General features: G+C 32.0%; 1 protein-coding gene across 1 annotated transcript; it reads left to right on the forward strand.

Moving 5' to 3' along the window:
• The first annotated feature begins 7,896 nt into the window (after window positions 1–7,896).
• Window positions 7,897–8,802, forward strand: LOC129216335 (uncharacterized). Its single transcript, XM_054850546.1, has one exon. The coding sequence runs from the start codon at window positions 7,897–7,899 to the stop codon at window positions 8,800–8,802; it is 906 nt and encodes a 301-aa protein (XP_054706521.1).
• The last annotated feature ends 13,841 nt before the right edge of the window (window positions 8,803–22,643 follow it).

The raw sequence follows: 22,643 nt of genomic DNA on the forward strand, positions 1-22,643 counted from the left end.
ACGCGAGTCTACCAAAAAGTTACCGTTGCAATAATTAATAAAAAATTTTGCAATATGTTGCAAAAACTTGTGAAATTGTCTTATATATATAAGGCTGAAACTCGGTAACATTACTGATTACGTACAAACATAACGAAAAATATATGTCTACCGCGCCCAAAGTGTTGCCGTGCCGTGTCTACCACCCCACGCAAGGTGCGAAAAAATCAGTCAATTTTGACTTAAATATATAAGCCTAAAATTTTTTTAAATAATTGTTTGTAATGTATAAAATATAAAAACAAAAGTCTACCAGTTGTGTTGTGTTGCAAAGGCATGATAGACGCCACGGAATGTCGACCTCGTACTTCTATGTATCGTTTATCGGGCCGCTAGCATTCGCTCAAAAAAGTTTGCTTGTCGTCGCGAAATTTCAATAAATAAAGCTGATTTATTTTTTAATAAATAGTTTAAATCCTGTTTTTATTAAAATTTTTAGTCTACCGTGACTAAGAGGTTGCTTAGTCTTTGGTAGACGTTGCTCAAATTATAAAGTAGTTGGAAAAATATTAATGATTTAAGCTTATTAAAAAATAATTTTAACATTGAAACGAAATTAAAAAATGTTTTATTAGAATTAAAATTATGTTTAAAATTATAGTGAAGTTTATTTTTCATTAATAATGTCTTGACCTTTTAAATTATGCCTCTTTTATTTATTTATTTTTTATGGTCAAGTACTTATGAAATAAAATTTTTTGCATCGATATTACATAACAATAAATAATTAAAAATAATCAAATAAACAGTACTTTACATATTAATTAATCTTTACTAATAATAAAGCTGAAAGTCTCTCTGTATGGATGTCCGGAGGATGTCTGTAGGATGTCTGGATCTCTGTGGCGCGCATAGTGCCTAGACCGTTCGGCCGATTTTCATGAAATTTGGCACAAAGTTAGTTTGTAGCATGGGGGTGTGCACCTCGAAGCGATTTTTCGAAAATTCGAAGTAATTCTTTTTCTATTCCAATTTTAAGAACAAAGTTATCATAAGATGGACGAGTAAATTACGAAATTATCCTAACGTGGAACCGTGACATGGGCACAAGCCAATTGGCGAGATACGAAATTATAACGTGGAACTGTAACATGGGTACAAGCCAATTGGTGAGAAAATTCACCATACATTCTTTGTAAATATACAGGAGAACCAAAAGACCTTTTAATTTTTCTATTACGGGCAAAGCCGTGCGGTTACCACTAGTAATCTATAAAACTGTAGCAAGGAACATAATTTTATTTAAACGAACTATTCATCAGGTGCATCGCCGCTCACGTCTGACTCCCCCAAATAATTTTCGTTTTCGCTTTCGTTGCTGAATTCATATTCAAAATGTCTTACGCTCAACTTAGCATCATTGTCAGTTCAATAATCATCATCACTGTGAATGTCGGCACTATTATTAGCTGTCTCGGTAAAATCATCAATATCTGTAATAGAAAACAATTGATAAAAAAAAGAAAGAATTTTATTAAAAGCCAAGTCTGATTTTAAAAAAAAAAATGATTACCTGAGGCAAAAGGCTGTGCTTCGAATGTAACATCTTTTATTGCTAGCGGTAATTGTTTTCAGTAAACCATTTAAAAACTTTTCAGTTGTCCTCAATTTTCCACCCACAATCAAGAAGTGATAAGCTTGTCAGATTTTTAAAATTAGAATTTGTCCGAATTTGCGAAATGCAAGCTGTTCTGAGGAAATGTTCACGAAGTTCAGACTAACATAGGGTTAAGGATGACGGATCAAAACTCTTCACGTTTTCGAGAATTACTTTATCTTTTTTCAAAATTTTTATAAACTTTTAAAAGCGCATCATTATTTTTTCTTGCATCATTATTTTTTTCCATTTTATTTTGTCTGTACATTCGACGCACAACTCTTCCGAAATTTCGAGTTGTATTCGAATTTGCGACATGCATTTTACATTGTGCAATGGCTTACTCAAATTTGCTAACGCTCCTGTGTATTCTTCCGATTTTGTAAATGGAGGGAAGGCCGGACTTTTCCTTTTTGGAAAAAAGCCGGATTTTGATCGCAACCAGTCATTGCGTGTAAAGCAATCAAGGCGGAACAAACGGTTTCTCCTAAATTCTTGTAAAGTTCAGAGACATTGATACATCTTAATGATTTTCCAACGCTAACTTCCATTCAGACCTTTATTTAAGAATTCAAAAACTTCATGTTAGCCAATATTATAACTAATACATCAGTATCTGAACATCGTAGGTGGACGTCATATGGAGGCTGCAGCTATTCAAAACTTACAAAGATGGTAAATCATTTTTGTGTCGGATTCTTCGCGGTCTGGGGCACGATTGAATATGATCTACTATTTTTACAACTTTTCTGTTGATGGTTTCAAATCTATAACACTGTTTGTAGTTAATATACACAAATTTATCATCAAAATAAATCGCTTTGTTATCTCGTTCCCAGTTTTTTAGTAAATATACTAGCAAATATTCTTTAAAAGTAATAGTTTTTAACTGATTCAAAAAGTCAGAGGGACGTGTTGCAGAGTCTCTTATCTGAATTTTTTGACCTCTGTGAGTTCCGCTTAATATATCGTCGCCTCAGAACAACAGTAAGATATCTTAGTGTTATTTCTGGGATTAGATATCTTATTGTTGCTCTGAGGCGACGATATGTTCCTTATCTTTTATGGAAGGAGACGGGGTACGTGTCAAAAACAATTACTACGAATACTGCTGAACATACTTAATAATTTTCTCATTATCATAGCATAAGATGATGAAATTTCTTTCATTACACATAATAAAAATAATCCATCATAGATGAGAAATTTGGGTGATTCAGAATTGATGTTTTTTTAACCACTTTTTTACACTTGGCCTGATTGTCATGGAGTAATCTGAGGCGTGCTTTTGCTTATATTTCAGCAACTAGATTACTAAGAGACTTCTGGACTTTACTAAATGATTTGCTTAATCTTAAAATACAACTTAAGGCTGAAAATTTAAAATTCTGAAATAACATCATTATTTCGGTTAGGATGGAAAATAGCAAATTTGATGTAATTTCCCCATTAAATGTTTAAGTATAAAATCCATTGTTACAAATTTTGTTGCCTTGCAAATGTAATGTTAATAGTAATCATAATGAAAATTTTGAATCAAGTCCTCTCTGAAGCAAGAATGAAATTTATTCACAGCCGTTGCTTTCTTAGGGTATTTATCCTCATCCATGCATCTATGCCAATAATCGATAACGGGGCTAAGTAAAAAGACATATTAGGATCTTTATCCCAAGTTACTTATATGTTGTGAACCATTCTTTTGCATATACTCAGCAACTAGACCACTTACAGACTTTCAGTAAATGATTTGTTTAACCTTAAGGTACAACTTAACGCTAAAAAATCAAATTCTAAAGTAAAATTTTGTTTGAAAATGAAAAACTTTCAAATAACAGATTTTTTTAAAAAAAATACTAAGCACTTTTCATAATGCACTCAAAAGGACAAAATAATTTTCTGGATCAGAAGGGAAAATTTAAGTATTCCTGTAGTTTTTAATTCTTTGAAGAAAAAGATTTCACAAACGAAGAAAAGTGCGCTCAAGTCATTTTAAACCAAACTTTCCCCATTAAGAAAAAAAAAAACGTGTTTCAAGACTCAAATTTATGATTGAAAGCTAGATAATGATAAAACATTCTCTACATGACTAGAACCGCACTTTTCTTCGTTTGTGGTGTCATTTTCATGGAAATTTTTGAAAACTACAGGAATTCTTAAATTGTCCTTTCTGACCCAGAAAAGTTATTTTGTCCTTTTGAGTGCATTATGAAAAGTGCTTATTATTTTTTAAAAAATCTTATTTTCCAGTAAATGCAGCAAGGCAGATTTTTCAGTTCTGCAGATGGCTATTATATGTTGACCCAATTTAACATATGCTAAAGAAATATAAACATCAGCAGCAATGCTATCGCCGCGAAGCACTGGATCAAGTTTTCTCAAAAATGGCGGATGCGTCGGCTCCTCCACTATAGGGGCCTTACTCAGGCCCAGGCCCCAGACCCAAGGTTATTATAGGCGTGTCCTTCCCCTCCCCTCTTCTTTCTTCGCAGTAGATGAATAAACAGCTTTACTTCCCCATTTAAGAAATGTATTTGAAAAGGTGGTGATTCAAAATATTTTTGAAGAAGTTAAATATATATATATATATATATATATATATATATATATATATATATATATATATATATATATATATATATATATATATATATATATATATATATATATATATATATATATATATATATATATATATATATATATATATATATATATATATATATATATATATATATATATATATATATATATATATATATATATATATGAATAATGTAACAAAAGTATGAATATCAATTTAAATATGATAGAAAATTGTAATCATAAAAAAATAATAATAATTGAAAAATTTCCATTTATAAAGAATGAAAAGATAAAATAATCATACTTTTCCAACTACCTTATAGTTTGCAACGTCTACCAAAGACTATCGGGACGATAAGCAAACTTTTTTGAGCGATTGCTAGCAGCCCGATTAACGGTACATAGAGGTACGAGGTTGACATTCCGTGGCGTCTATCATGCCTTTGCAACACAACACAACTGGTAGACTTTTGTTTTTGTATTTTATACATTATAAACAATTATTTGAAAAAAATTTAGGCTTATATATTTAAGTCAAAAGTGACTGATTTTTTCGCACCTTGCGTGGGTGGTAGACACGGCACGGCAACGCTTCGGACGCGGTAGACATATATTTTTCGTTATGTTTATACGTAATCAATAATATTACCGAGTTTCAGCCTTATATATATAAAACAATTTCACAAGTTTTTGCAACATATTGTAAAAATTTTTATTAATTATTGCAACGATATTTTTTTGGTAGACTCGCGTTTTCTTCTTTTAAGTAAACTAATCTAAGATTTTAAAAAATTCTGGCTTTATATAAATAATGTATTAAAAACTGTCGCTATCTCCCCTACTATATAGATATAGTATAACTAGTTACGATTCTAAAATGCTGCTTGCATCCTATCAGACTGAGGCAAAAGCTGCTGTGCACGCGTACGCTTTCCAGACGCTTGCTTGTCTACTGCCGTTTAATAGAATATTTCGGTTGACCGTGAATTAGTTTCTCGTTGTGAATCTATTTAATATTACATCTATGGTCTTACTCTCGCTCCGCCGCTAGGACTCATGGGATAGCATTCCGCGCTCTTCGGGATTGTGATCGCTGCGCGACTGCTGAACACACGACTGCTGTAGAATGACCTGCGACCCCTGGGTTCCACAATAATATAATAATAATAATAATTATTATTATCAGTATTATTGTTATTATTATAACAATAATAATATTCTTGACTGTTGCCATTTGCTTCAAATGGCATTTTTCGTGTATTGTATGGTGATCATATGTTCATGATGGATTTTTTTGATTTTTCTAAACTATATTATATCATTAACAGTCATCAAATTCTATCAAAAAGAAAAGAAACAATGTTTTTGATTAGCGCCTACTAATGAAAAAGCAAAAAAATGGCTGCAATTGTTTTTAATTGCAAAGTTCTTTTACGTACATCTGGAATAATTTTATTTTATTTGGAAAATGTTTATTTATATTTTGCGATCGAATCGCCTTTAAGAAATCGATCTTAAAATAGGGAAAAAGAAACGGCTCTTTGATAAGTGTGTATTCTGTAACTGATTCTGTAAATGATTCGGGGAACTTCTAGATTCCACGGAGCTTAGGTTGAAGACATCTGCTTTAGAGCAGTTAAGTTTTAAATCTTGCACTATTATTTTGCACCTGTTTGATTTCAAATCGGGCATTATCATTTGAACTGCTAAAATTAAACATCCAGCAAAACTTAACCTTACGACAGTTGAAATACGGTTTTAGAACCACTTAAAAACCTTTAAGTAAAAAAGAAATATTTTTAGAATTCAAAAATATATTCAGCTTCTGCTTTAGAAGGAAGAAAACATTGTTCGCCGTACATCGCCGAAAATAAAATATGCGAATGGTCACTTCAAAATGTGCGAATAGCATCATAAACTGCACAGAATGTAGCTGCCGCTGGGAATTCCCCCAGCATTTTGCCCAATCCATTTTAGTGGACGCGCTGCGTTTATTTCCAGCTTTATAGTATGACACAGGGATGAACATTCTGGACCGTAGCCAAGTTCTTCAAAAAGAGAAATCGTTTATGGCTTCTGACGTCGTAAACTTTTTTGCCTGGTGTGCGGCATGATTACGAAAAACATCCAAACTTACTGAAGCATTCGTATCCAGACCGATATAAGCATTTTGCTTTTGAAGACCGCAGTTATTTACCAGTACATTTGTAACCAATTTTTTGACAAGAGATAAAGAGCGTTTCGTTTTAAATGTCTTAATAAGATGTTTTTCCAGAAAAAACTTGGCATACACAGTGGTTGGAAAAACTACATTTTTTTTGTAGCGAACTACAACTACAACTACTTTAGCACAAATGTAGTTAACTACAACTACAACTACTTTTTTCAAAATGTAGCAACTACAAACTACTTTTGAAATGTAGTCGCTACTTCGCTACTTTTTAAAAATTAAATAAATAAATAACATACACATACACACCGTTTGAGATTGAATGAAAAAATTAACAAAATTTTCAGATTGATATATTGGCTCATTTGAACATGGAATATTGCTATAAATTATTTATTCTTTCTTCCTTTACTGAAACGATTCGTCAATCGAAACATTTTTTACCAATTGCACGAATATTCCCTGCAAGAAAGGATTTAAAAGTGGAAGGAGTTCAACCTTGAAATTTTTAATCCTTTCCTGACAGTAAATAGTATTTCGTTCAAGAAGAGCAACTCGGCTACTTGAAATTGAGATAAATCCAATCGTAATTTAATTTAAATTTTACATAGACTAGACATACATATACATAAAATTGATTTAGATGATGAAGTGCATCAACAAAAGAGAAAAAATTAAATTTTCATTATATGAGTTAATTTTAAAGGAACTTATATTTCATAGTTAGGGATTCATAGGATAACATTAGTTATTTCATAGGAATTGATTGCTTTTGAGCTTCAAGCTAGGGTTCCAGACCTGGACACCATCTCTTTTCTTACGCCCCTGATAAAATGAAATAACAGCATTTTTCTATTTTGCCAATAACCTCAAAAACCCACAACATTTAATAATTGACTTTTAATATGTTAATATATCAACACTCAATCAGTAAAAAAGACAAAATAAAGAAAAATGAAAAATATCCCAATCGGTACTACTAATTATCCGAAACATGAAACATAACTAAAAATGATTACTTTACTTCAATGTGCAATTTTTAACAACAGTGGACTAGGGCTACAACGCAATTCGACTAACGCGAAATGTCTATATAGAGCGAGTTTTACTCGAGGAACGAATTTTGCAGCTGACACGAATTCCTCACCCGCTACACGAAAATTTTCTTAACGGAAGCGCAGGGCTTATATCACCTTCTTTCTTGGTTACTAAATATTTGTTGCAAGCCTTTGCTTTATTTTCCCTTCCTTTAAGAGTTTGTAAGTTTTTATTTGGCAACAGTGGATATGTTTTTGTTAGAACAGATAAGTTTTGATTTGAAATGTTTTAAGCAGTGTTTTAAGATATGTTATAAGAAATATTTAAGAAATAAAAGTATATGAATGGACAAAGTGGTGTACACTTAATGACGTATCTAACATGTGGTGACCCGGAGTAGTGATTTTAAAGAAGGTCAGTACTTTTTTTAAGGAATATCTGATTGAAAAACTTTAGTTTTTGTTTTGGAATGGAAAATCTTGTCAAGAAGCGATCTCCGTTACGAACATCTTTTACTAAGACATATATGAATTTAATGGCCTTGTTTGAGAATGAAAATATTGCAATAAGTGATCTTAAGATTAAATTAGCTACTTTAGAACGCATTAATGCTGGTTTAATGACTCTTGACAACGAAATTTTAGAACTTACATTAAATGCAGATGATGACGGTAAAAGTTATACTGTCGAATTTGAAGCTATAGAAGAATATAAAATCAAGTTTGATGAAGCGTTAGTTTACGTAAATTCTTTTTTAGAAAGTAAATCCCAGATAAGCGCTAGTATTAATAATGAGAAATCACAACTAAAACTTCCCAAACTGGAATTAATGAAATTCGGTGGTGAAGTTAAAGATTGGCTGTGCTTTTGGAGTCAGTTTAAAAGAATTCATGAACATAAACAAATGGAAGAGGGAGATAAATTCCAATATTTTATACAGTGTATGTCTCCTGGTACAAGAGCGAAGGAGATCAATGATAGTTATCCACCAACAGCAGAAAATTATGAAAAAGCAATTGAAAGCCTCAAAGCAAGGTTTGGCCGCGAGGAACTGTTAGTGGAGTATTATGTTCGCGAACTCTTGACTTTAGTTGTTAAAAATGCTACTAAATCGAAACTAAACATTACTCAATTGTATGATAAGCTTGAATCCCACCTAAGATCATTAGAATCTATTGGGATGACATGCGATAAATATGCTGCTATGCTATTCCCACTTGTGGAATCGTGTGTTCCAGAAGACATTTTAAGAGTTTGGCTAAGAAATTCTGCAAGTGAAGAAAAATCATACAGTGCAAGACTGAACCAGCTTCTAAACTTTTTAAGAACTGAAGTAGAGGGGGAAGAACGGATCACCCTTGCAAAGTCGGGATGAAGCAAAGTGATTCCTACAGAAAATTTCCGAAAGATAAGGAAGATATTATACCTACTGCGAGCAACTTGCTTTCAGGAGTAAAAGAAATTAATAGCAATAAGGTAATACATTGTACATTCTGTGAAAATTCTCATCAAAGTAAAGATTGCTACAAAGCACAAAATTTAAGTTATGATGAAAAATTGAAAATAATGAAAGAGAAAAATTGTTGCTTTGCGTGTTTGAAAACAAACCATCGAGCAAAAAATTGTAAGAACAAAGTTCAATGTGTGTTTTGTGGAAGGAAGCATTACCTTGTTTGTTGTCCAGAATTTAAGCAGAAATCAAAAGTTATGGTAGAGTGCAAACAAGAAAATTCCGAAATCAGCACTCTTTCATCAACATGTACTTCAGAGAAAGTTTTGATTCAAACATTAGTTGTTGGCATTCAACATGAAGGGGAAAATCTACGAGCTTTAAGTGATACTAGTCTGTGTGAAGAAATGAATCAGCATCCTCTAAAAGGTGAAATAAGTGAACCAGACTTCAGTGATGTGGAAATCAGAACTGTTCCAGTTGATGCAATAAGTGAACCTGGTTCAACGGATGAGCTGAGTAAGCCTGCATCAGACGATGGTAGATGTGTAGATTTTGAAGCTGACGAAAAAAGTGAAGCTTTTCAAGAAGACAAACAAAAGAAAATTTCTCAAGATGAGCAGAAAAGTCATAATTCCCTAGATCACGAAGAAAGTGCAATTGCTTTAAATGAGAGAAAAAATAAACTTACTCAAAGTGATGAAAAAGGTAAACCTGCTCTAAGTCATGCGAGTAGCGAAAATGCTTTAAGAAATAAGAGAAGCAAATCTATTCAAATTGAGGAAACAAGTAATTGTGTTTTAACTGATGAAAAAAGTGAACCTCTTCTGAGTGATGGAAGAGTTTTAAGTAATGAGAAAATTGAACAAGCTTTAAGTGATGAAGTAAGTAAGCTTGCTCCAATTGATGAAAAAAGTAGCTATGATTTTTACGATGAGCTTACTGATATAAAGAAAAATTATGAAACTTTTCAGAGTCACACAAAGGTTGGAACTGTTTACGAAAAAAATAAATTTGCTTCGAAGAAGATAGAAAGTAATGTGACTGCATCTGATAAGAAAATTGAACCTGTTCTAAGTGAAAAAAGAAATAAATCTACTGCGAATGATAAAAAGGGCAGATTTGAATTAAGTGATGAAAGAAATAAATCCTCTTTGAGCGATGGAAGAAAAGAATGTGGTCTAATTAGTGAAAAAAGCAACTAATGAAGATCCAGTGGAACTTGATTGTGAGCAATCAATCGAAATAAATACTTCAGAAGAAAGTGAAAAACTTGTTACTCCTATCGAAGAATTAAAGCATGCTGAAACAGGAACAGATGTAAATGAAGAAAATAAGGATAAGAAAGAGGATATAAGAAAATTTGCTGAGCGAACAAAGTGGCGACATGTGCCAGGCCTCCAGAATATTTCGAACTTGCCTTCAAGAGGTTCCTTAGTGAAGAAACTGATAGCATTCCCTTGGTGGGAGGGTCCTCATTGGCTGAAATTACCCAAAGAAGAATGGTCTCATTGTAACTTAATTGATGACACGGGACAAGCTTTGGAAAGAGGAAAAGTTCACTCGCTAGAAAGTAAAATACCCAAACACATCAAAGTGATTCATAATTTAGTTAGTTTTGAGTCAAGAAAGAATGTTTTCAAAAATGATGACATATCTCTGCATGAAAAGAAATTTCGTTGTGCAGAAAATGAAAAACATAAGCTTCTTAAAACTTCAGGAAATGAAGATTTTTCAGAGCATGGATGTGCAGTAATAAGTAAGAAAAGAGAAGATAGACAGCATGGATAGTTTAAGGTTCATGACCTAGAAATGTCAGAAAAATTAATAGTAAACACCTTGACTCCTTTACATCTAAGGACATTGAAAAGTTAAAAGCCATCAATGTGTTTAAAAAGAAGGAATTTCGCGAGTCAAGCCAAAAGTGAGGTATAATACCTATAGTATAACTTTAAGATTAAATTACTTAGAGACATTAACTTTATTATTAAAGTTCAATTTGGTAACATGAAAGTTTTTAGTATTTTAATAAGTTTTGATTTTATTTGTCAGATATGTAAAAAAAAAAAATCAAAAGGTGGGAGAATGTTGCAAGCCTTTGCTTTATTTTCCCTTCCTTTAAGAGTTTGTAAGTTTTTATTTGGCAACAGTGGATATGTTTTTGTTAGAACAGCTAAGTTTTGATTTGAAATTTTTTAAGCAGTGTTTTAAGATATGTTATAAGAAATATTTAAGAAATAAAAGTATATGAATAGACAAAGTGGTGTACACTTAATGTCGTATCTAACAATATTAGTTCGACTGCATGTGCAAATGGCATTAATACCGAAAGCTTTTTGCTTAACAAGTAAAGTTTGCAGGAAACGGGAAAAAAATCGTTTCTTTCTTTTTAAGCCATGCTCTATTCAAGGCGAATATTGGGAAAATGTGAAAGTTTCTATGCCAAACGAAGTAATGGCGTCAAACAGATACAACACATGACGTCAAAATTATATGTTAGAGGTCAGCTCGAATTTTTCAGTCTTACGAATCTGATTGGTGCAACTTTTACTCGCGTAAGACTTGCACCAGTCAGATTCGTTTGAAAATGCGTTTTTTTTTAAAACTTGATTCAAAAGTAGTTTCCAGAAATCGCTACAAACTACTTTTTTTTTGTAGAGAACTACTCGCTACTCTACTTGTTTAAAAAAGTAGTGCGCTACACTACAAACTACTAAAAAATGTAGCTACTACAGTAGCGTTGCTACTTGTAGCGCGCTACTTCCAACCACTGGGCATACATATTTTAATAGGAGTTTTTCTGCATGTTCCTTACTATTAGTTGAATTATCTATAAACTATTGTAGTTTGTAATCTAAGCTCTAAGTTAGTGCAAAATAAGTATTGCAACAGAAGTGAATTAGAAAATTTGTTTGTTAGAAATTCTTGCATTACATTGTGATAGAGATATAGTTTTCAAACGGATTGTGAGGAATTGGCAAAGGTCCAGTTAAGACGAGTCTATCTGAAAGAGAGGGAAAAGTGGGGGAGTGATGCGCGTGTTTCGCTCATGATTCTGCTTAATTTAGAGGCTTACATACTTCTGCAAACCCGCTGACATCCCTGAAAACTAATAGATTCGTCTATTTCCGCTTGTAAATCGGATGTTTGCCTTTCCATCTAATCGGTGGGCACACTGTGCATCTATACGAAACAACTCGAAATGATATTAATAATCTATACAAAGTTGAGTAGTTTTATTTCCATGTATTTAGTGGCACAAAGATTTATTCCTACTGAAGAGTAAATCAAAAATTTTGCTTTCAATTTCTGTACCATTCTATTCATACTCTTTAAAAAAATAAACTCCCATATGGTACACTATCTTTTATTAATGCGTCACTACATTTAAATCCCTTGAAGTACATGCTTACAAAAATAAGAATCACTTAAAAAATTTCAATTTAAAACACCATGTTTTAACTATTATGTTGAATTGTATCATTGTCTAGTGTGAGTATAATCATCAACAGCAAATGTCGTAGTTCACATCTTTCTAGTTGATCAACGATGCAACACAAGACAGTAAACACTGGTAACACAGTAAACACACTGACAAAAATATGAAAAATATTCAAGGTGGAAACAAATTCATAACTAATCTTTTATACGTTTTTAGATATCATCCACGATTTTTTCACTATCGTTTTTCTCTACAGTGTTCATATAATTATTCTTTTCTGTTAAAATATTAATTTTTATAGGAGGGACTCTAAGAAAAACAATATTTTTTCTGTATCAATTTCTTGCGTTACATGTAAAAAAGCGAGAATTTTTAATGTTTTAAGTGCTTCAATATGTGATCTCATATGCACGTTAAAAATATAGATCATAAAATCAACTGCAGCAAAACCAAAACAAAAGTTGAAAATTCATGATTTTAAGTAAATATATAATATGATATTTGAACTACAATCTTTTAAAGATGTCCATAACAAAAAAATTTCATATCACATGCTTAAAAGAAATACATAATGGAAGCAATTTGAAAAAAATAGTGGGTATCTTGATCTTAATATCAGCCACTCTAGTTTAAAAGTAGAAAATGAAAAATAATGTTTCCAATTCACTTGCACTACCAATAAAATTGACGCATTTGTAGGGATGTTAAATCATTTTATCCCATTCTTGTATTTAATAAAATTCATTTTTTGAATAAGAAACATTTTATTGTTACTCTACACTACTTAGTTTGATTTGGAAAACTGTTACTTTTATTTTTAAAATCTTTATAATAAAAGCTTTATAAATGCATGATTGAAACCTTAGATAAACTGACGCTAATAAGTATGAAGAGTTAGTAAAATGATTCCTGAAGATGTCAACTCCATGATGAATTAACGAAATTTCGGCAATTTTATACAATCATAAAAAACATTGAAGCAAGATAAAGCAAATATTTTAAATTCAAAACAAAGGTCTTTTTTTTTCCTTTTTATCATCTATATTTTTTAAACCAGCAAATTCTATCACATTTATCAACTTATTATTATTATTGGTGCTGATTGTACAGTTTTTTTTTTTTTTTTTTTTTTTGATGATGAATGTAATCCGAGTGTTTAGCCTCCCTTACATGTGATACATTTTATTCCACATAGTACAGAATACATACAGTGGCTCCCAAAAGTGTTCGTGCACTTTGAAATTTTGTAGTAAAACCAAAATAACGCAAAACTGAATTCGAATATGAAGTCCAATTTTTTTTCACACCATTCCTATGCCACTCTGAATAAAACCCAGCAGTGTTTTTCAAAATATTGCCAGATTTTATTTTTGAAATTTGTCAAAAAACGAAGAGAAAGAGAAAAATACGCCACAAAAGTCATCGTACAGTGAAATATTTTCGAATAAATTCATGATTAAAATTATCATATGTGGATTTTTTATTATTTTTGCATAGTAATAACACTGTAAAGTCATTTTCCGTTAATTTTTTGTGTATTTATTCCCTAATATTCTGCTTATTTTAAAATGGCGGGTATGCGTAGAAAACAACAAACACGATTCGAAATTTGATTTTTTTTCCCTCACAGTAGTCATAAATTGGTTTAAATATCTCTAAATTAGGTAACTTATACCATTCTACACTGTTAAAAATTCAGGAAGATTTTCTGGTAATTGTTACTCTAAAATAGCGGACTTAACGCATCGCTGATATTTACGGTAATTTATACCGGAGAAATAAGCGGTCCTAGCGCCAATTGGTTGCTGTGGCCTACCGAGGAAACCGTAAAATTTTACAGTAACATTTGATTTTTACGGTAATAGTTACTGGCAACATGGATGCCAGTAACAATTACCGTAAATTTTCCGGAAAATTTTTAACAGTGTAGAGTGAAGTGCTTGATAAAATACTTTAAAGACAAGAATCGGATCAAAAACAAGGTAAGAAAAGGTCAACTGGCAAAGTTAACAATGCGTGATCGGAGGTTTACAGTTAAAAAAATTACAAAAGATACGCATTTGAGTGCTGAAAAAGTTTCTGCAGAATTGAATGAAACATTTTACGTTTACTTTTCACCTAAAATTGTTCGCCAAGTTCTCTGATTAGCTACATTAAATGGGATCTCTTCCTGCAGAAATTTTCTTGTTCGTGCGAAAAACAGTAAGCTTACGCTTTCCGTCGTAATATCAATGATAAATAAGCTCAAAACGTTTTGGAACAACGTCTTACTTATAGATGAAAATAAATTCAACATTTTATGCTAAATTGTTGTATAATTGTAAATAGAAGAAAAAAATGAGGAATTTAATCTTAAGAACTTAGTTGGATCAGTTAATCAGGACGGTGAAGGGGGCATTACAGCATCAGGACTAGGAAATTTGGATTTTTTGATGAAATAATGAATCATGCTGTTCATTTAAATATTTTTTAAAACAATTTTAAACTATTAGCCCAAAATTTGGTAATCGGAAACAACTTTGTTTTTTTATCAAGATAACGATAAGAAGCGCACGTTTTGCGTTTGGTGCCTCAAAAATTGTCCTTAAGATTAGAAATATCGCCTCAATCGCCAGATTTAAACTTAATGAAACATATTTGAGATATCTGGTAGCTAGATTACGAAAATACACCATTGAAACGAAAAGCGAACTATAAACAGTAAGACTCGAAGTGCGACTGAACATTTACTCAGAAATTGCACAAAAAAAAGAGAAAGAAAAAACAATGAAATCTATTCCCAGACGTTTAAAAGCTCTTGTTGATACTGCATGATATTCTACTAAATAATAACTTTGTAAAACGTTTTTTCCCAAAGTGTACAAAGACTTTTGTGAGATAAAATTTTCGGCAATTTTTGGTTTTTAATTTTTTTTAAATTATGTTCCAATGTTTTATTAAAATTTTTCAGGCAGTTTTCTTAAAAATAGATCATAGATCTTATAATAAAATACCTATTCCGAAATATTAATTCTAACCAATGGATAATGGCCTATTTCATTGAAAGTAGTAGGTGTACGAACACTTTTGGGAGTCACTGTATAAACAACACATGAAAGAATTTACAGCACAAAGAAGAGAAAGTAAATTCGGAGCAAAGATTGGAGTCGAACCTCAGCTTACTCGTCATCTCAAGTGTGTGAAGCAATCGCATAGACAACTCGACCACTGAAACTCCAACACCTTATCAACTAACCGTTTTGCCGGAACAACGATTTATTCTACGTAAACGTACCTTGTAGATAAAAATCTATTTTGAAAAGTTAAACAATTAACACGTTTTTTTTATTTCATAAGTATAGGAACATTAAGTAATACGTCGAACCCCATTACATGAACTCGTTTAACGCGAAATTTTGCTTAGCGCGAAATAAAGGCCATTCCCCGTCAGATAAAGCTACAAATTAGTGTTAAATCAATTGCTTAACACGAAGAAGATTTAGACTAAATCTCACATAAGACGAAGACAATTTTAAGGTCTTGAAGAAAAAAGAAAGCCTCCATACTTTTACATGAAATTACTTTCGAAAGTCGAAATAAATTCCTCTCCTTGTGTAAGAAAATCGGGAAAACCACGTTGTTTCAAAAAATACGAACTCTTAGCATTAGACTATGCTTACAGAAAAATGCTTAGAGGAACAATGAAATCTTTACCAACTGGCAGACAAACCCAGACTTAAAATTTCATCGTGAAAAAAAAAAAAAAAAAGTCAAATTCTGGACACCCGTTTTGCTCATGTAAAGGTTTAAGGTCTAAAAGCGATAAAGTGTTTTTTACCCGTCATCACTGAAACGAAAATCCAGTCTTGCAATCAAGAAAAAATCAGATGTTTGAAAATGCACTGTCGTAGAGAAATGATCTGAAAAGACATTGTCTGTTTTGAATTACTTGTGTTTTTTACTCAAAATTGGGTGTACATTTTTGTACAAAGGTACTTTGGTTCCTAAATTTTCTGTGACCCCGAAACAAAAAACTTGCCTGCTTACACAAAATCAGGTAAACGTCGAAATTGGTTAACGCGAAATTCGGTTAACACGAAATCTTTTGGCGTCTCCGTCAAGTTCGTGTTTATCGGGGTTCGACTATAGTGTTAAAATTTATGAAGAGTTTTCACGTCTCATTATTTCTATGATTTCAAAATCCTACTAGGGAGATAGATTTTCATCAAAATACTTCTCACATACTTCAACAAGGAAATACTAAAATGATCCATTTACAAAATTAGATTCAAAACATTGCTGCAAAGGGATTGATTTGACATGTTTAAATTAAGAAACGAAAACAGGGTTAATATTTAAAGCTGATTTTACGTATGTTTAACCTCACTGAAAATAATTCATTTAAGTTACTCCAACAAGGTGAAAACCAGATATCCGTTCTTCCCCTAAGTATATTCTTCAGGCCAAATTGTTTCTCGTAACGGAAGGAAGGAATATGATTAAGCGGCGCAAAACAGTTAATTAGTCATTTGCATGCCAGATAATATAAGTTCTGTGATTGGCCCACCTGTCATTTTCGAAACTGTGGGAAGTTAATTTCGCTCTCAAATGCGGCAATTACTTCTGCAGCAATTTCTGTTCCTTTCGGGTAATTCGAAGGAAAGCTATTACTTAAAAGCTTCAAATTAGTCATTTATTTCTCTTTTAACGATGTCGATTGTTTCCATTTGTAGAATTGCTGCTTTGAGAGAAGATGAAAATGGTTGACTTCCGAAGGAACGAGCGTTCATTGTTGTGCATAATTAACTCCGAAAACAATTGAAAAAACGAGGAAAAACGATTTATTTCATTTGTTTTTAGGCTTGACTATGAAGATAGCTTTCAAGATGTCTGCCCCAACGCCGTGTCAGAAAATCTGTGAAAGTTTAAAATACAGATATAGTTCTCCCTTCTGAGGATAATTTATGTCACAAATGACTAAAATCACATCAAAATGGTGCAAGCATTTTTTTAATCTTTAACAAATCAGCACTTTTTTTTTATATCACACAAAAGGCATTGATTTTTTAGGACGTTTAAAAAAGTTATACTGTTAAAATATTTGCTGTAAAATGATTTCAAATAAAAGCTCAACCTTTAACTGAATCAATTCTTAACATTTTTCAAAACACTCTTTCTGCTTTTGGCTTTAAATAGAACAATTTTCCAATCTTTTGGGTATGGTTTTAAATCTCAATGCTAGTTTTTTTTCCATTCAGATTTCTCAAATGACACAAAATGTACTAATATTTGATATTTATATTAGCTTTTCAGCAGGAAAAATTGGCAGCAGGACTTGTGATTGAGTGGCAACACATTTTGCTCTGAACCTAAGTTCTTACTATCGAATATGGGCGCTGTAATCACTGCTTTGAGAACGAAGATTCGCAATGTTGTTGGGTGTTTGACCTTCATGTTGCCGAAAACTGAGTTTTTTCTGGTTCCTCTATACGGAAGCACGGTGCAAGACCTTGAGAAATACTTATAGAATGCAATTTTCCACTGTGGTGCTTTTCCCCTCAATATATTACAAAATAATGAGCTCATGCCATTCATTGAAAAATCAACCAACCCAAAAATATCTATTTGCAAATGCCATGTGAATTTCATTGTCTTTGCTAATTATATAACAATATGTTAATCTTGGTCGGTAATATTTATGTGGGTGTGTATTATATCGACATAATTCATGAATTTTTGAAAACCAATAGTTCGAAGCATTAGGGTGAGTAACTTCAAACGATTTTTGTAACATTATTTTTTATTATTTTTATATTAGTTTTAAGAATTTGCATTTTAACTCCATAATATTGAGACAAAAAAAAAAAAAATTCGTGCTCATTTCAAATTTTTATATCGTTCAAAAATGGACTTCCTACAAAAGATGAAAGTCGTTTGTAGCTTGTATTAACCTTAAAACAAAAGTGATAATTCTTTCTATAAAAACATTAACCGAGGCTTAACTTATTAGTTATAGAACCACTTGATAGATGCTTTCAAAAGATGTCAAGATTATGAATGAAAAAAAAAAAACTCTTTTTTTGCGGTTTAAAGCTTTTCCTCATATATATAATGGAGAATGATCAAGTACCGCTGACATTATCAACAATGAAACTCGCGCCACGTTATGATAATTTGAAAATAGTTTTTGGTAACGTTTGACATGCAGGGAAAGGCTTTATTTTGACAGGGCTGAACTGGATCCGGTAAGTTAACCATTTTACTGGTAAAACTCAATTTAGAAGAATGAAGAAACGAATAACCTCCTTTTTTGAAGTCAGTTAAAAGGAGATCCACAGTGAATGCTACCTACTGGAGTTTAGGGTTAATCCACTGGAGTTAGGGTAAAAATTTCAGCTATAAAATATCACCAAACAGGCAATTGATTCGTTCAAATGTAGAAACTATATTCACCCGTCATACTTTGACGAAAGATTTTCTAGTTTCTTTATATTCAGGCAAGAAACATACTTTAAAAGTTCAATACATAACATTATTCAGAGCAAATACATTCAATTCACCTTAACTTTGTAATGAAGCGTACGCGTTTATGGAAAGCTTACCAGTAAATCCCAATTACCTTAACTCTGTTGATCTGAAAACTGCTTCAGTATTAATTTTCACTATTCTGAGATTCAATATGCAAATTGCGTTATTTCCTAGTTCTGACGAGAGAAGTATGATTGGAGAGGAATAAATGCTTGCTTGATTAGCATTATGCATACTATAGAATGCCAGTAGTTAGATTGAGTTAGGTATACGTTCAGGAGATCCGGCAAATTAATTAAGTTCCCTATATATAAGCATTGTTGTTAAATTCCTTTAAATTTGTTGTTTTTATATTTAAGATATTAATTAATTCTACTTTGAAATTGAGTTGAAATACATACAACAATCATAATGAAACTATATCCAAATGTCATAATTGTAAAAAAATGCATTGTTAGTTAACAATATGTTGCTTGGATGTCATAACTATCAAAAATTGGTAAATAAGTGGGATTTACAATTTTTTTTTCAAGAAATTATTGTTTTGTTTATGGTTGAAAATGGAAATGAAGGAAGCTTTAATTTTTCTTCGTGTGGGGGAAAAGGATTAAAATTTTTGAATGGCGTATGAATATTACATGAAACACAATTGGACAATGCGTATTGTAAAATAAGAAAGGGAATATATACTCAAAATATTGTTAGCGAAAAAAAATTATTTTGAAACTCAATCCAAGTATCTGTTAGGGATGTGTAAAAATACAGGTAGTTATCAAAATAATGGAAACACCTGTAAATAAAAGTGACATTTTTCAATGCGCTTCGTAAGCAATAAAAAATAAAACTAGGTGTCTGTTTTTTTTAATAAAGAGCAATGTATATATTCTGGTAATACGTGGTGGATTAATTGAAGTTCTAGAAGTCTTGGATTTTTTTCAAGAGCTTGAAATGTCGGACCTCTCAAATTTTAAAAGAGACCAAATTGTTGGAGCGCGTCTAGCTGGAGCAAGTGTCACTGAAAAATCTCAACTTTTTTGCGTTTCTAGAGGCACAGTATCTAAAGTCATGGCAGCATTCACATAGCGCGATTAGACGAGCTCGGTTAAGCAAAATAGTGGGCGGAAAGAGAAGCTCAGTGAAAGAGGTCGGCGGGTATTAAAGCGGATTGTAAGGTTCAAAAAGCGCACAACAGCAGCAAAAGATCTCAATCAGCACAGAACTCAATCACCATCTGCATTCACCAGTGTGAGTGATTACAGGTAGGAGGCACTTTATGAACAGAACATTTACGGAAGAATAGCGATTCCCAAAACCTTTGTCACAGATGTTAATGCTAACAGTCGTCTATAGTGGTGCCACACTCAAAAATCCTGGTTGATTAATTAGTGAAAGAGAGTAATATGGTCTGACGAATCGTCTTTGACACTTTCCCCTACTACAGGACAAGTACACGTTTGGAGGACACCAGCAAAAGCGTATGATCGTGATTCTCTCCTTCCAACTGTCAAGCATGGAGAAGGATCTGTCTTGATATGGGCTGTTAAGACGTGGGCTTTCGCTGGACCAGTCGTAACCCTAAAAGGAAGGATCACTGGGGAGAAGTATAGAGACATTTTAGCTAACCAGATCCATCCTATGATGCAAACTTCGTTTCCTGGAGGATATGGAATTTTCCAAGATGATACTGCGCCTATCCATGAAGCGGGACTTGACCAATCATGGTTTGATGAACACGAGGATGAAGTTAAACATCTTCCTTTGAAAGCATTGTCGCCTGAACTCATTATAATTGAACCGTTATGGTCTATTTTTGAGCAATCGACACGGAATCGACATCCTCCACCATCGTCTCTCCCAAAGCTTTCACAATATCTACATGAAGAATGGTACAAATTCAGCTGAACCTTATTCAACTATTGTATGAATTGATTTATCGGTGGACCCAAGCTGTATTACATGCCAAAGGGGTCCTACACCATACAAATAAAGAATTCTTTATAAATCTCAAGTTTCCATTATTTTGATAACTACCTGTGTATGCGGAAAATATTGCTAACTGTACTATGTAATCCTGTATAGCAAGTTAATAAAGTTACTAAAAACCCTAAAACGCATTAAAAATTGGTTAGAATGATTTTTAAATTCCCTATAATTAACGACATTTATTAATTTTCGATTTTTAATTAACGAATCGTTTTTAACTAGTGAATTTTATTTTAATGATCTGCAATCAAAATTCAATTTGTATTGTGAAATACATGTTGGGTGGAACAAGTTATTGCTGAAAAAAAAATCTTCTTTTGTCTTTCATTTTTCAGAAAAGAGTCGATAAAAAATTTTTGAAATAGTTTATCATCCTCCTCTCTCTTCAAAAATGAAACACATTATATCATAATTATTTTTAATAAAAAAAACACTGTTGAAATATTTTAGAATCGAGAAGGTTTGAATATATTTATCCCTGTAAGTGTGATGCTAATGAAAAAAAATCAATAAACGATCTCTACTCACAACACCATAATAAATATTTTATAATAATACTATTTCTAAATTTGCAAGCTGCCTTTAATTGTATTCATATGTGTAACAAAATACATTTCTAATGAATTTCCGAAAATTATCACTTTTCAGTCTTCAGTGTAATATTTTCCTTAATTTTATTTTTAAAAACAATATCGTTTTGTCTGCTTAGTAAACAATCATTTTTTTTTATAAATGATGTTACTTGCTTATTGCATAAACACAATGTATAGATTAACCAAACATAGTTGTTAAATTTATTTTCAGCTTAGCAGAAAAACAAAGTTTATTTTAGTACACGGTAATAAAGTTTATTGGAAAATGTTTCTTTAAACAAGAGAAACTTCTTAAAAAGCAACTCAATAATTCGATATAGATCATCAAAAAATTAAATTTAAAGTTTTTTTATGTATACATAGTAAAAATTATCTATCCATTACATGATACCATGGCTGTTGCAATATTTTTCTCTCCTCAATTAACTTTTCCGTTGCATTTTCCCTTTCAATAATAAACGTACGGCTTCCGTGTCTAGCATTTCAGCAATATTATCATGACCTTTAATTACGTGAGTCTGGAAGAATCATTATTGCGCAAAAGTAAATTTGTTCAGATCTATATTACTGTGAGAGTAGCTACTGATACCTTCAGTATCATGTCCTTCTTATTCGGTAGCATAAATATTTTCTCAGCGCCGATCCATGGCTTTCTTCATGAAAATACGAGTACGTGTATTTGATAAAGTGTTTCTTGGTTTTTTTATGTTATCGAAAGCTTTATTTGCTCCATTTGTTCTAAAAAAGGAAACTAGTGCATCGAACGGTATTACCATAGAGTCATGATATACTGTAGAGCAATAAACCTACTTTTTTGGAACATTAGTTCCATCAGAAACTGGAAAAATCAAGTTACATAGCAGCATGATGAACAATGAATGTAATTTCAAAAATGTGCGAAAAGAAAAATGAAATTGCGTAATTCAGGAGTTTAGTAGGAGTTATGTGCCAAATGTGTCAAACGACGTAAAATGTGGATTTGTATAAGTAACACCTTTCTCTCCTCCCCCCCCCCCTCAACATATTTGAATTCTTGAGCATCAAAGGACCTCATTGCCAAATTCAGGCAAAGATCTGACGCAAACTGTGAATTTGCATCATGAACATGCAAACACACATCCATGTATACACATACACGATATTTATTTTTATTTTCGACTGAGGTATTATAGGCTAGCTGCTTTACTCTTTCTCCAAATATTCGTTTCGGTCTACTACAGTGAAATAGGCCTGAATTTTCT

Source organism: Uloborus diversus, chromosome 2 (assembly GCF_026930045.1).
Source record: "Uloborus diversus isolate 005 chromosome 2, Udiv.v.3.1, whole genome shotgun sequence".
In the NCBI taxonomy this organism is placed as follows: Eukaryota; Metazoa; Arthropoda; class Arachnida; order Araneae; family Uloboridae; genus Uloborus; species Uloborus diversus.

Bases quoted from the DNA above. Each gene is read 5' to 3' on its own strand.
- LOC129216335 (XM_054850546.1), top strand. From the start codon at position 7,897: ATGGAAAATCTTGTCAAGAAGCGATCTCCGTTACGAACATCTTTTACT.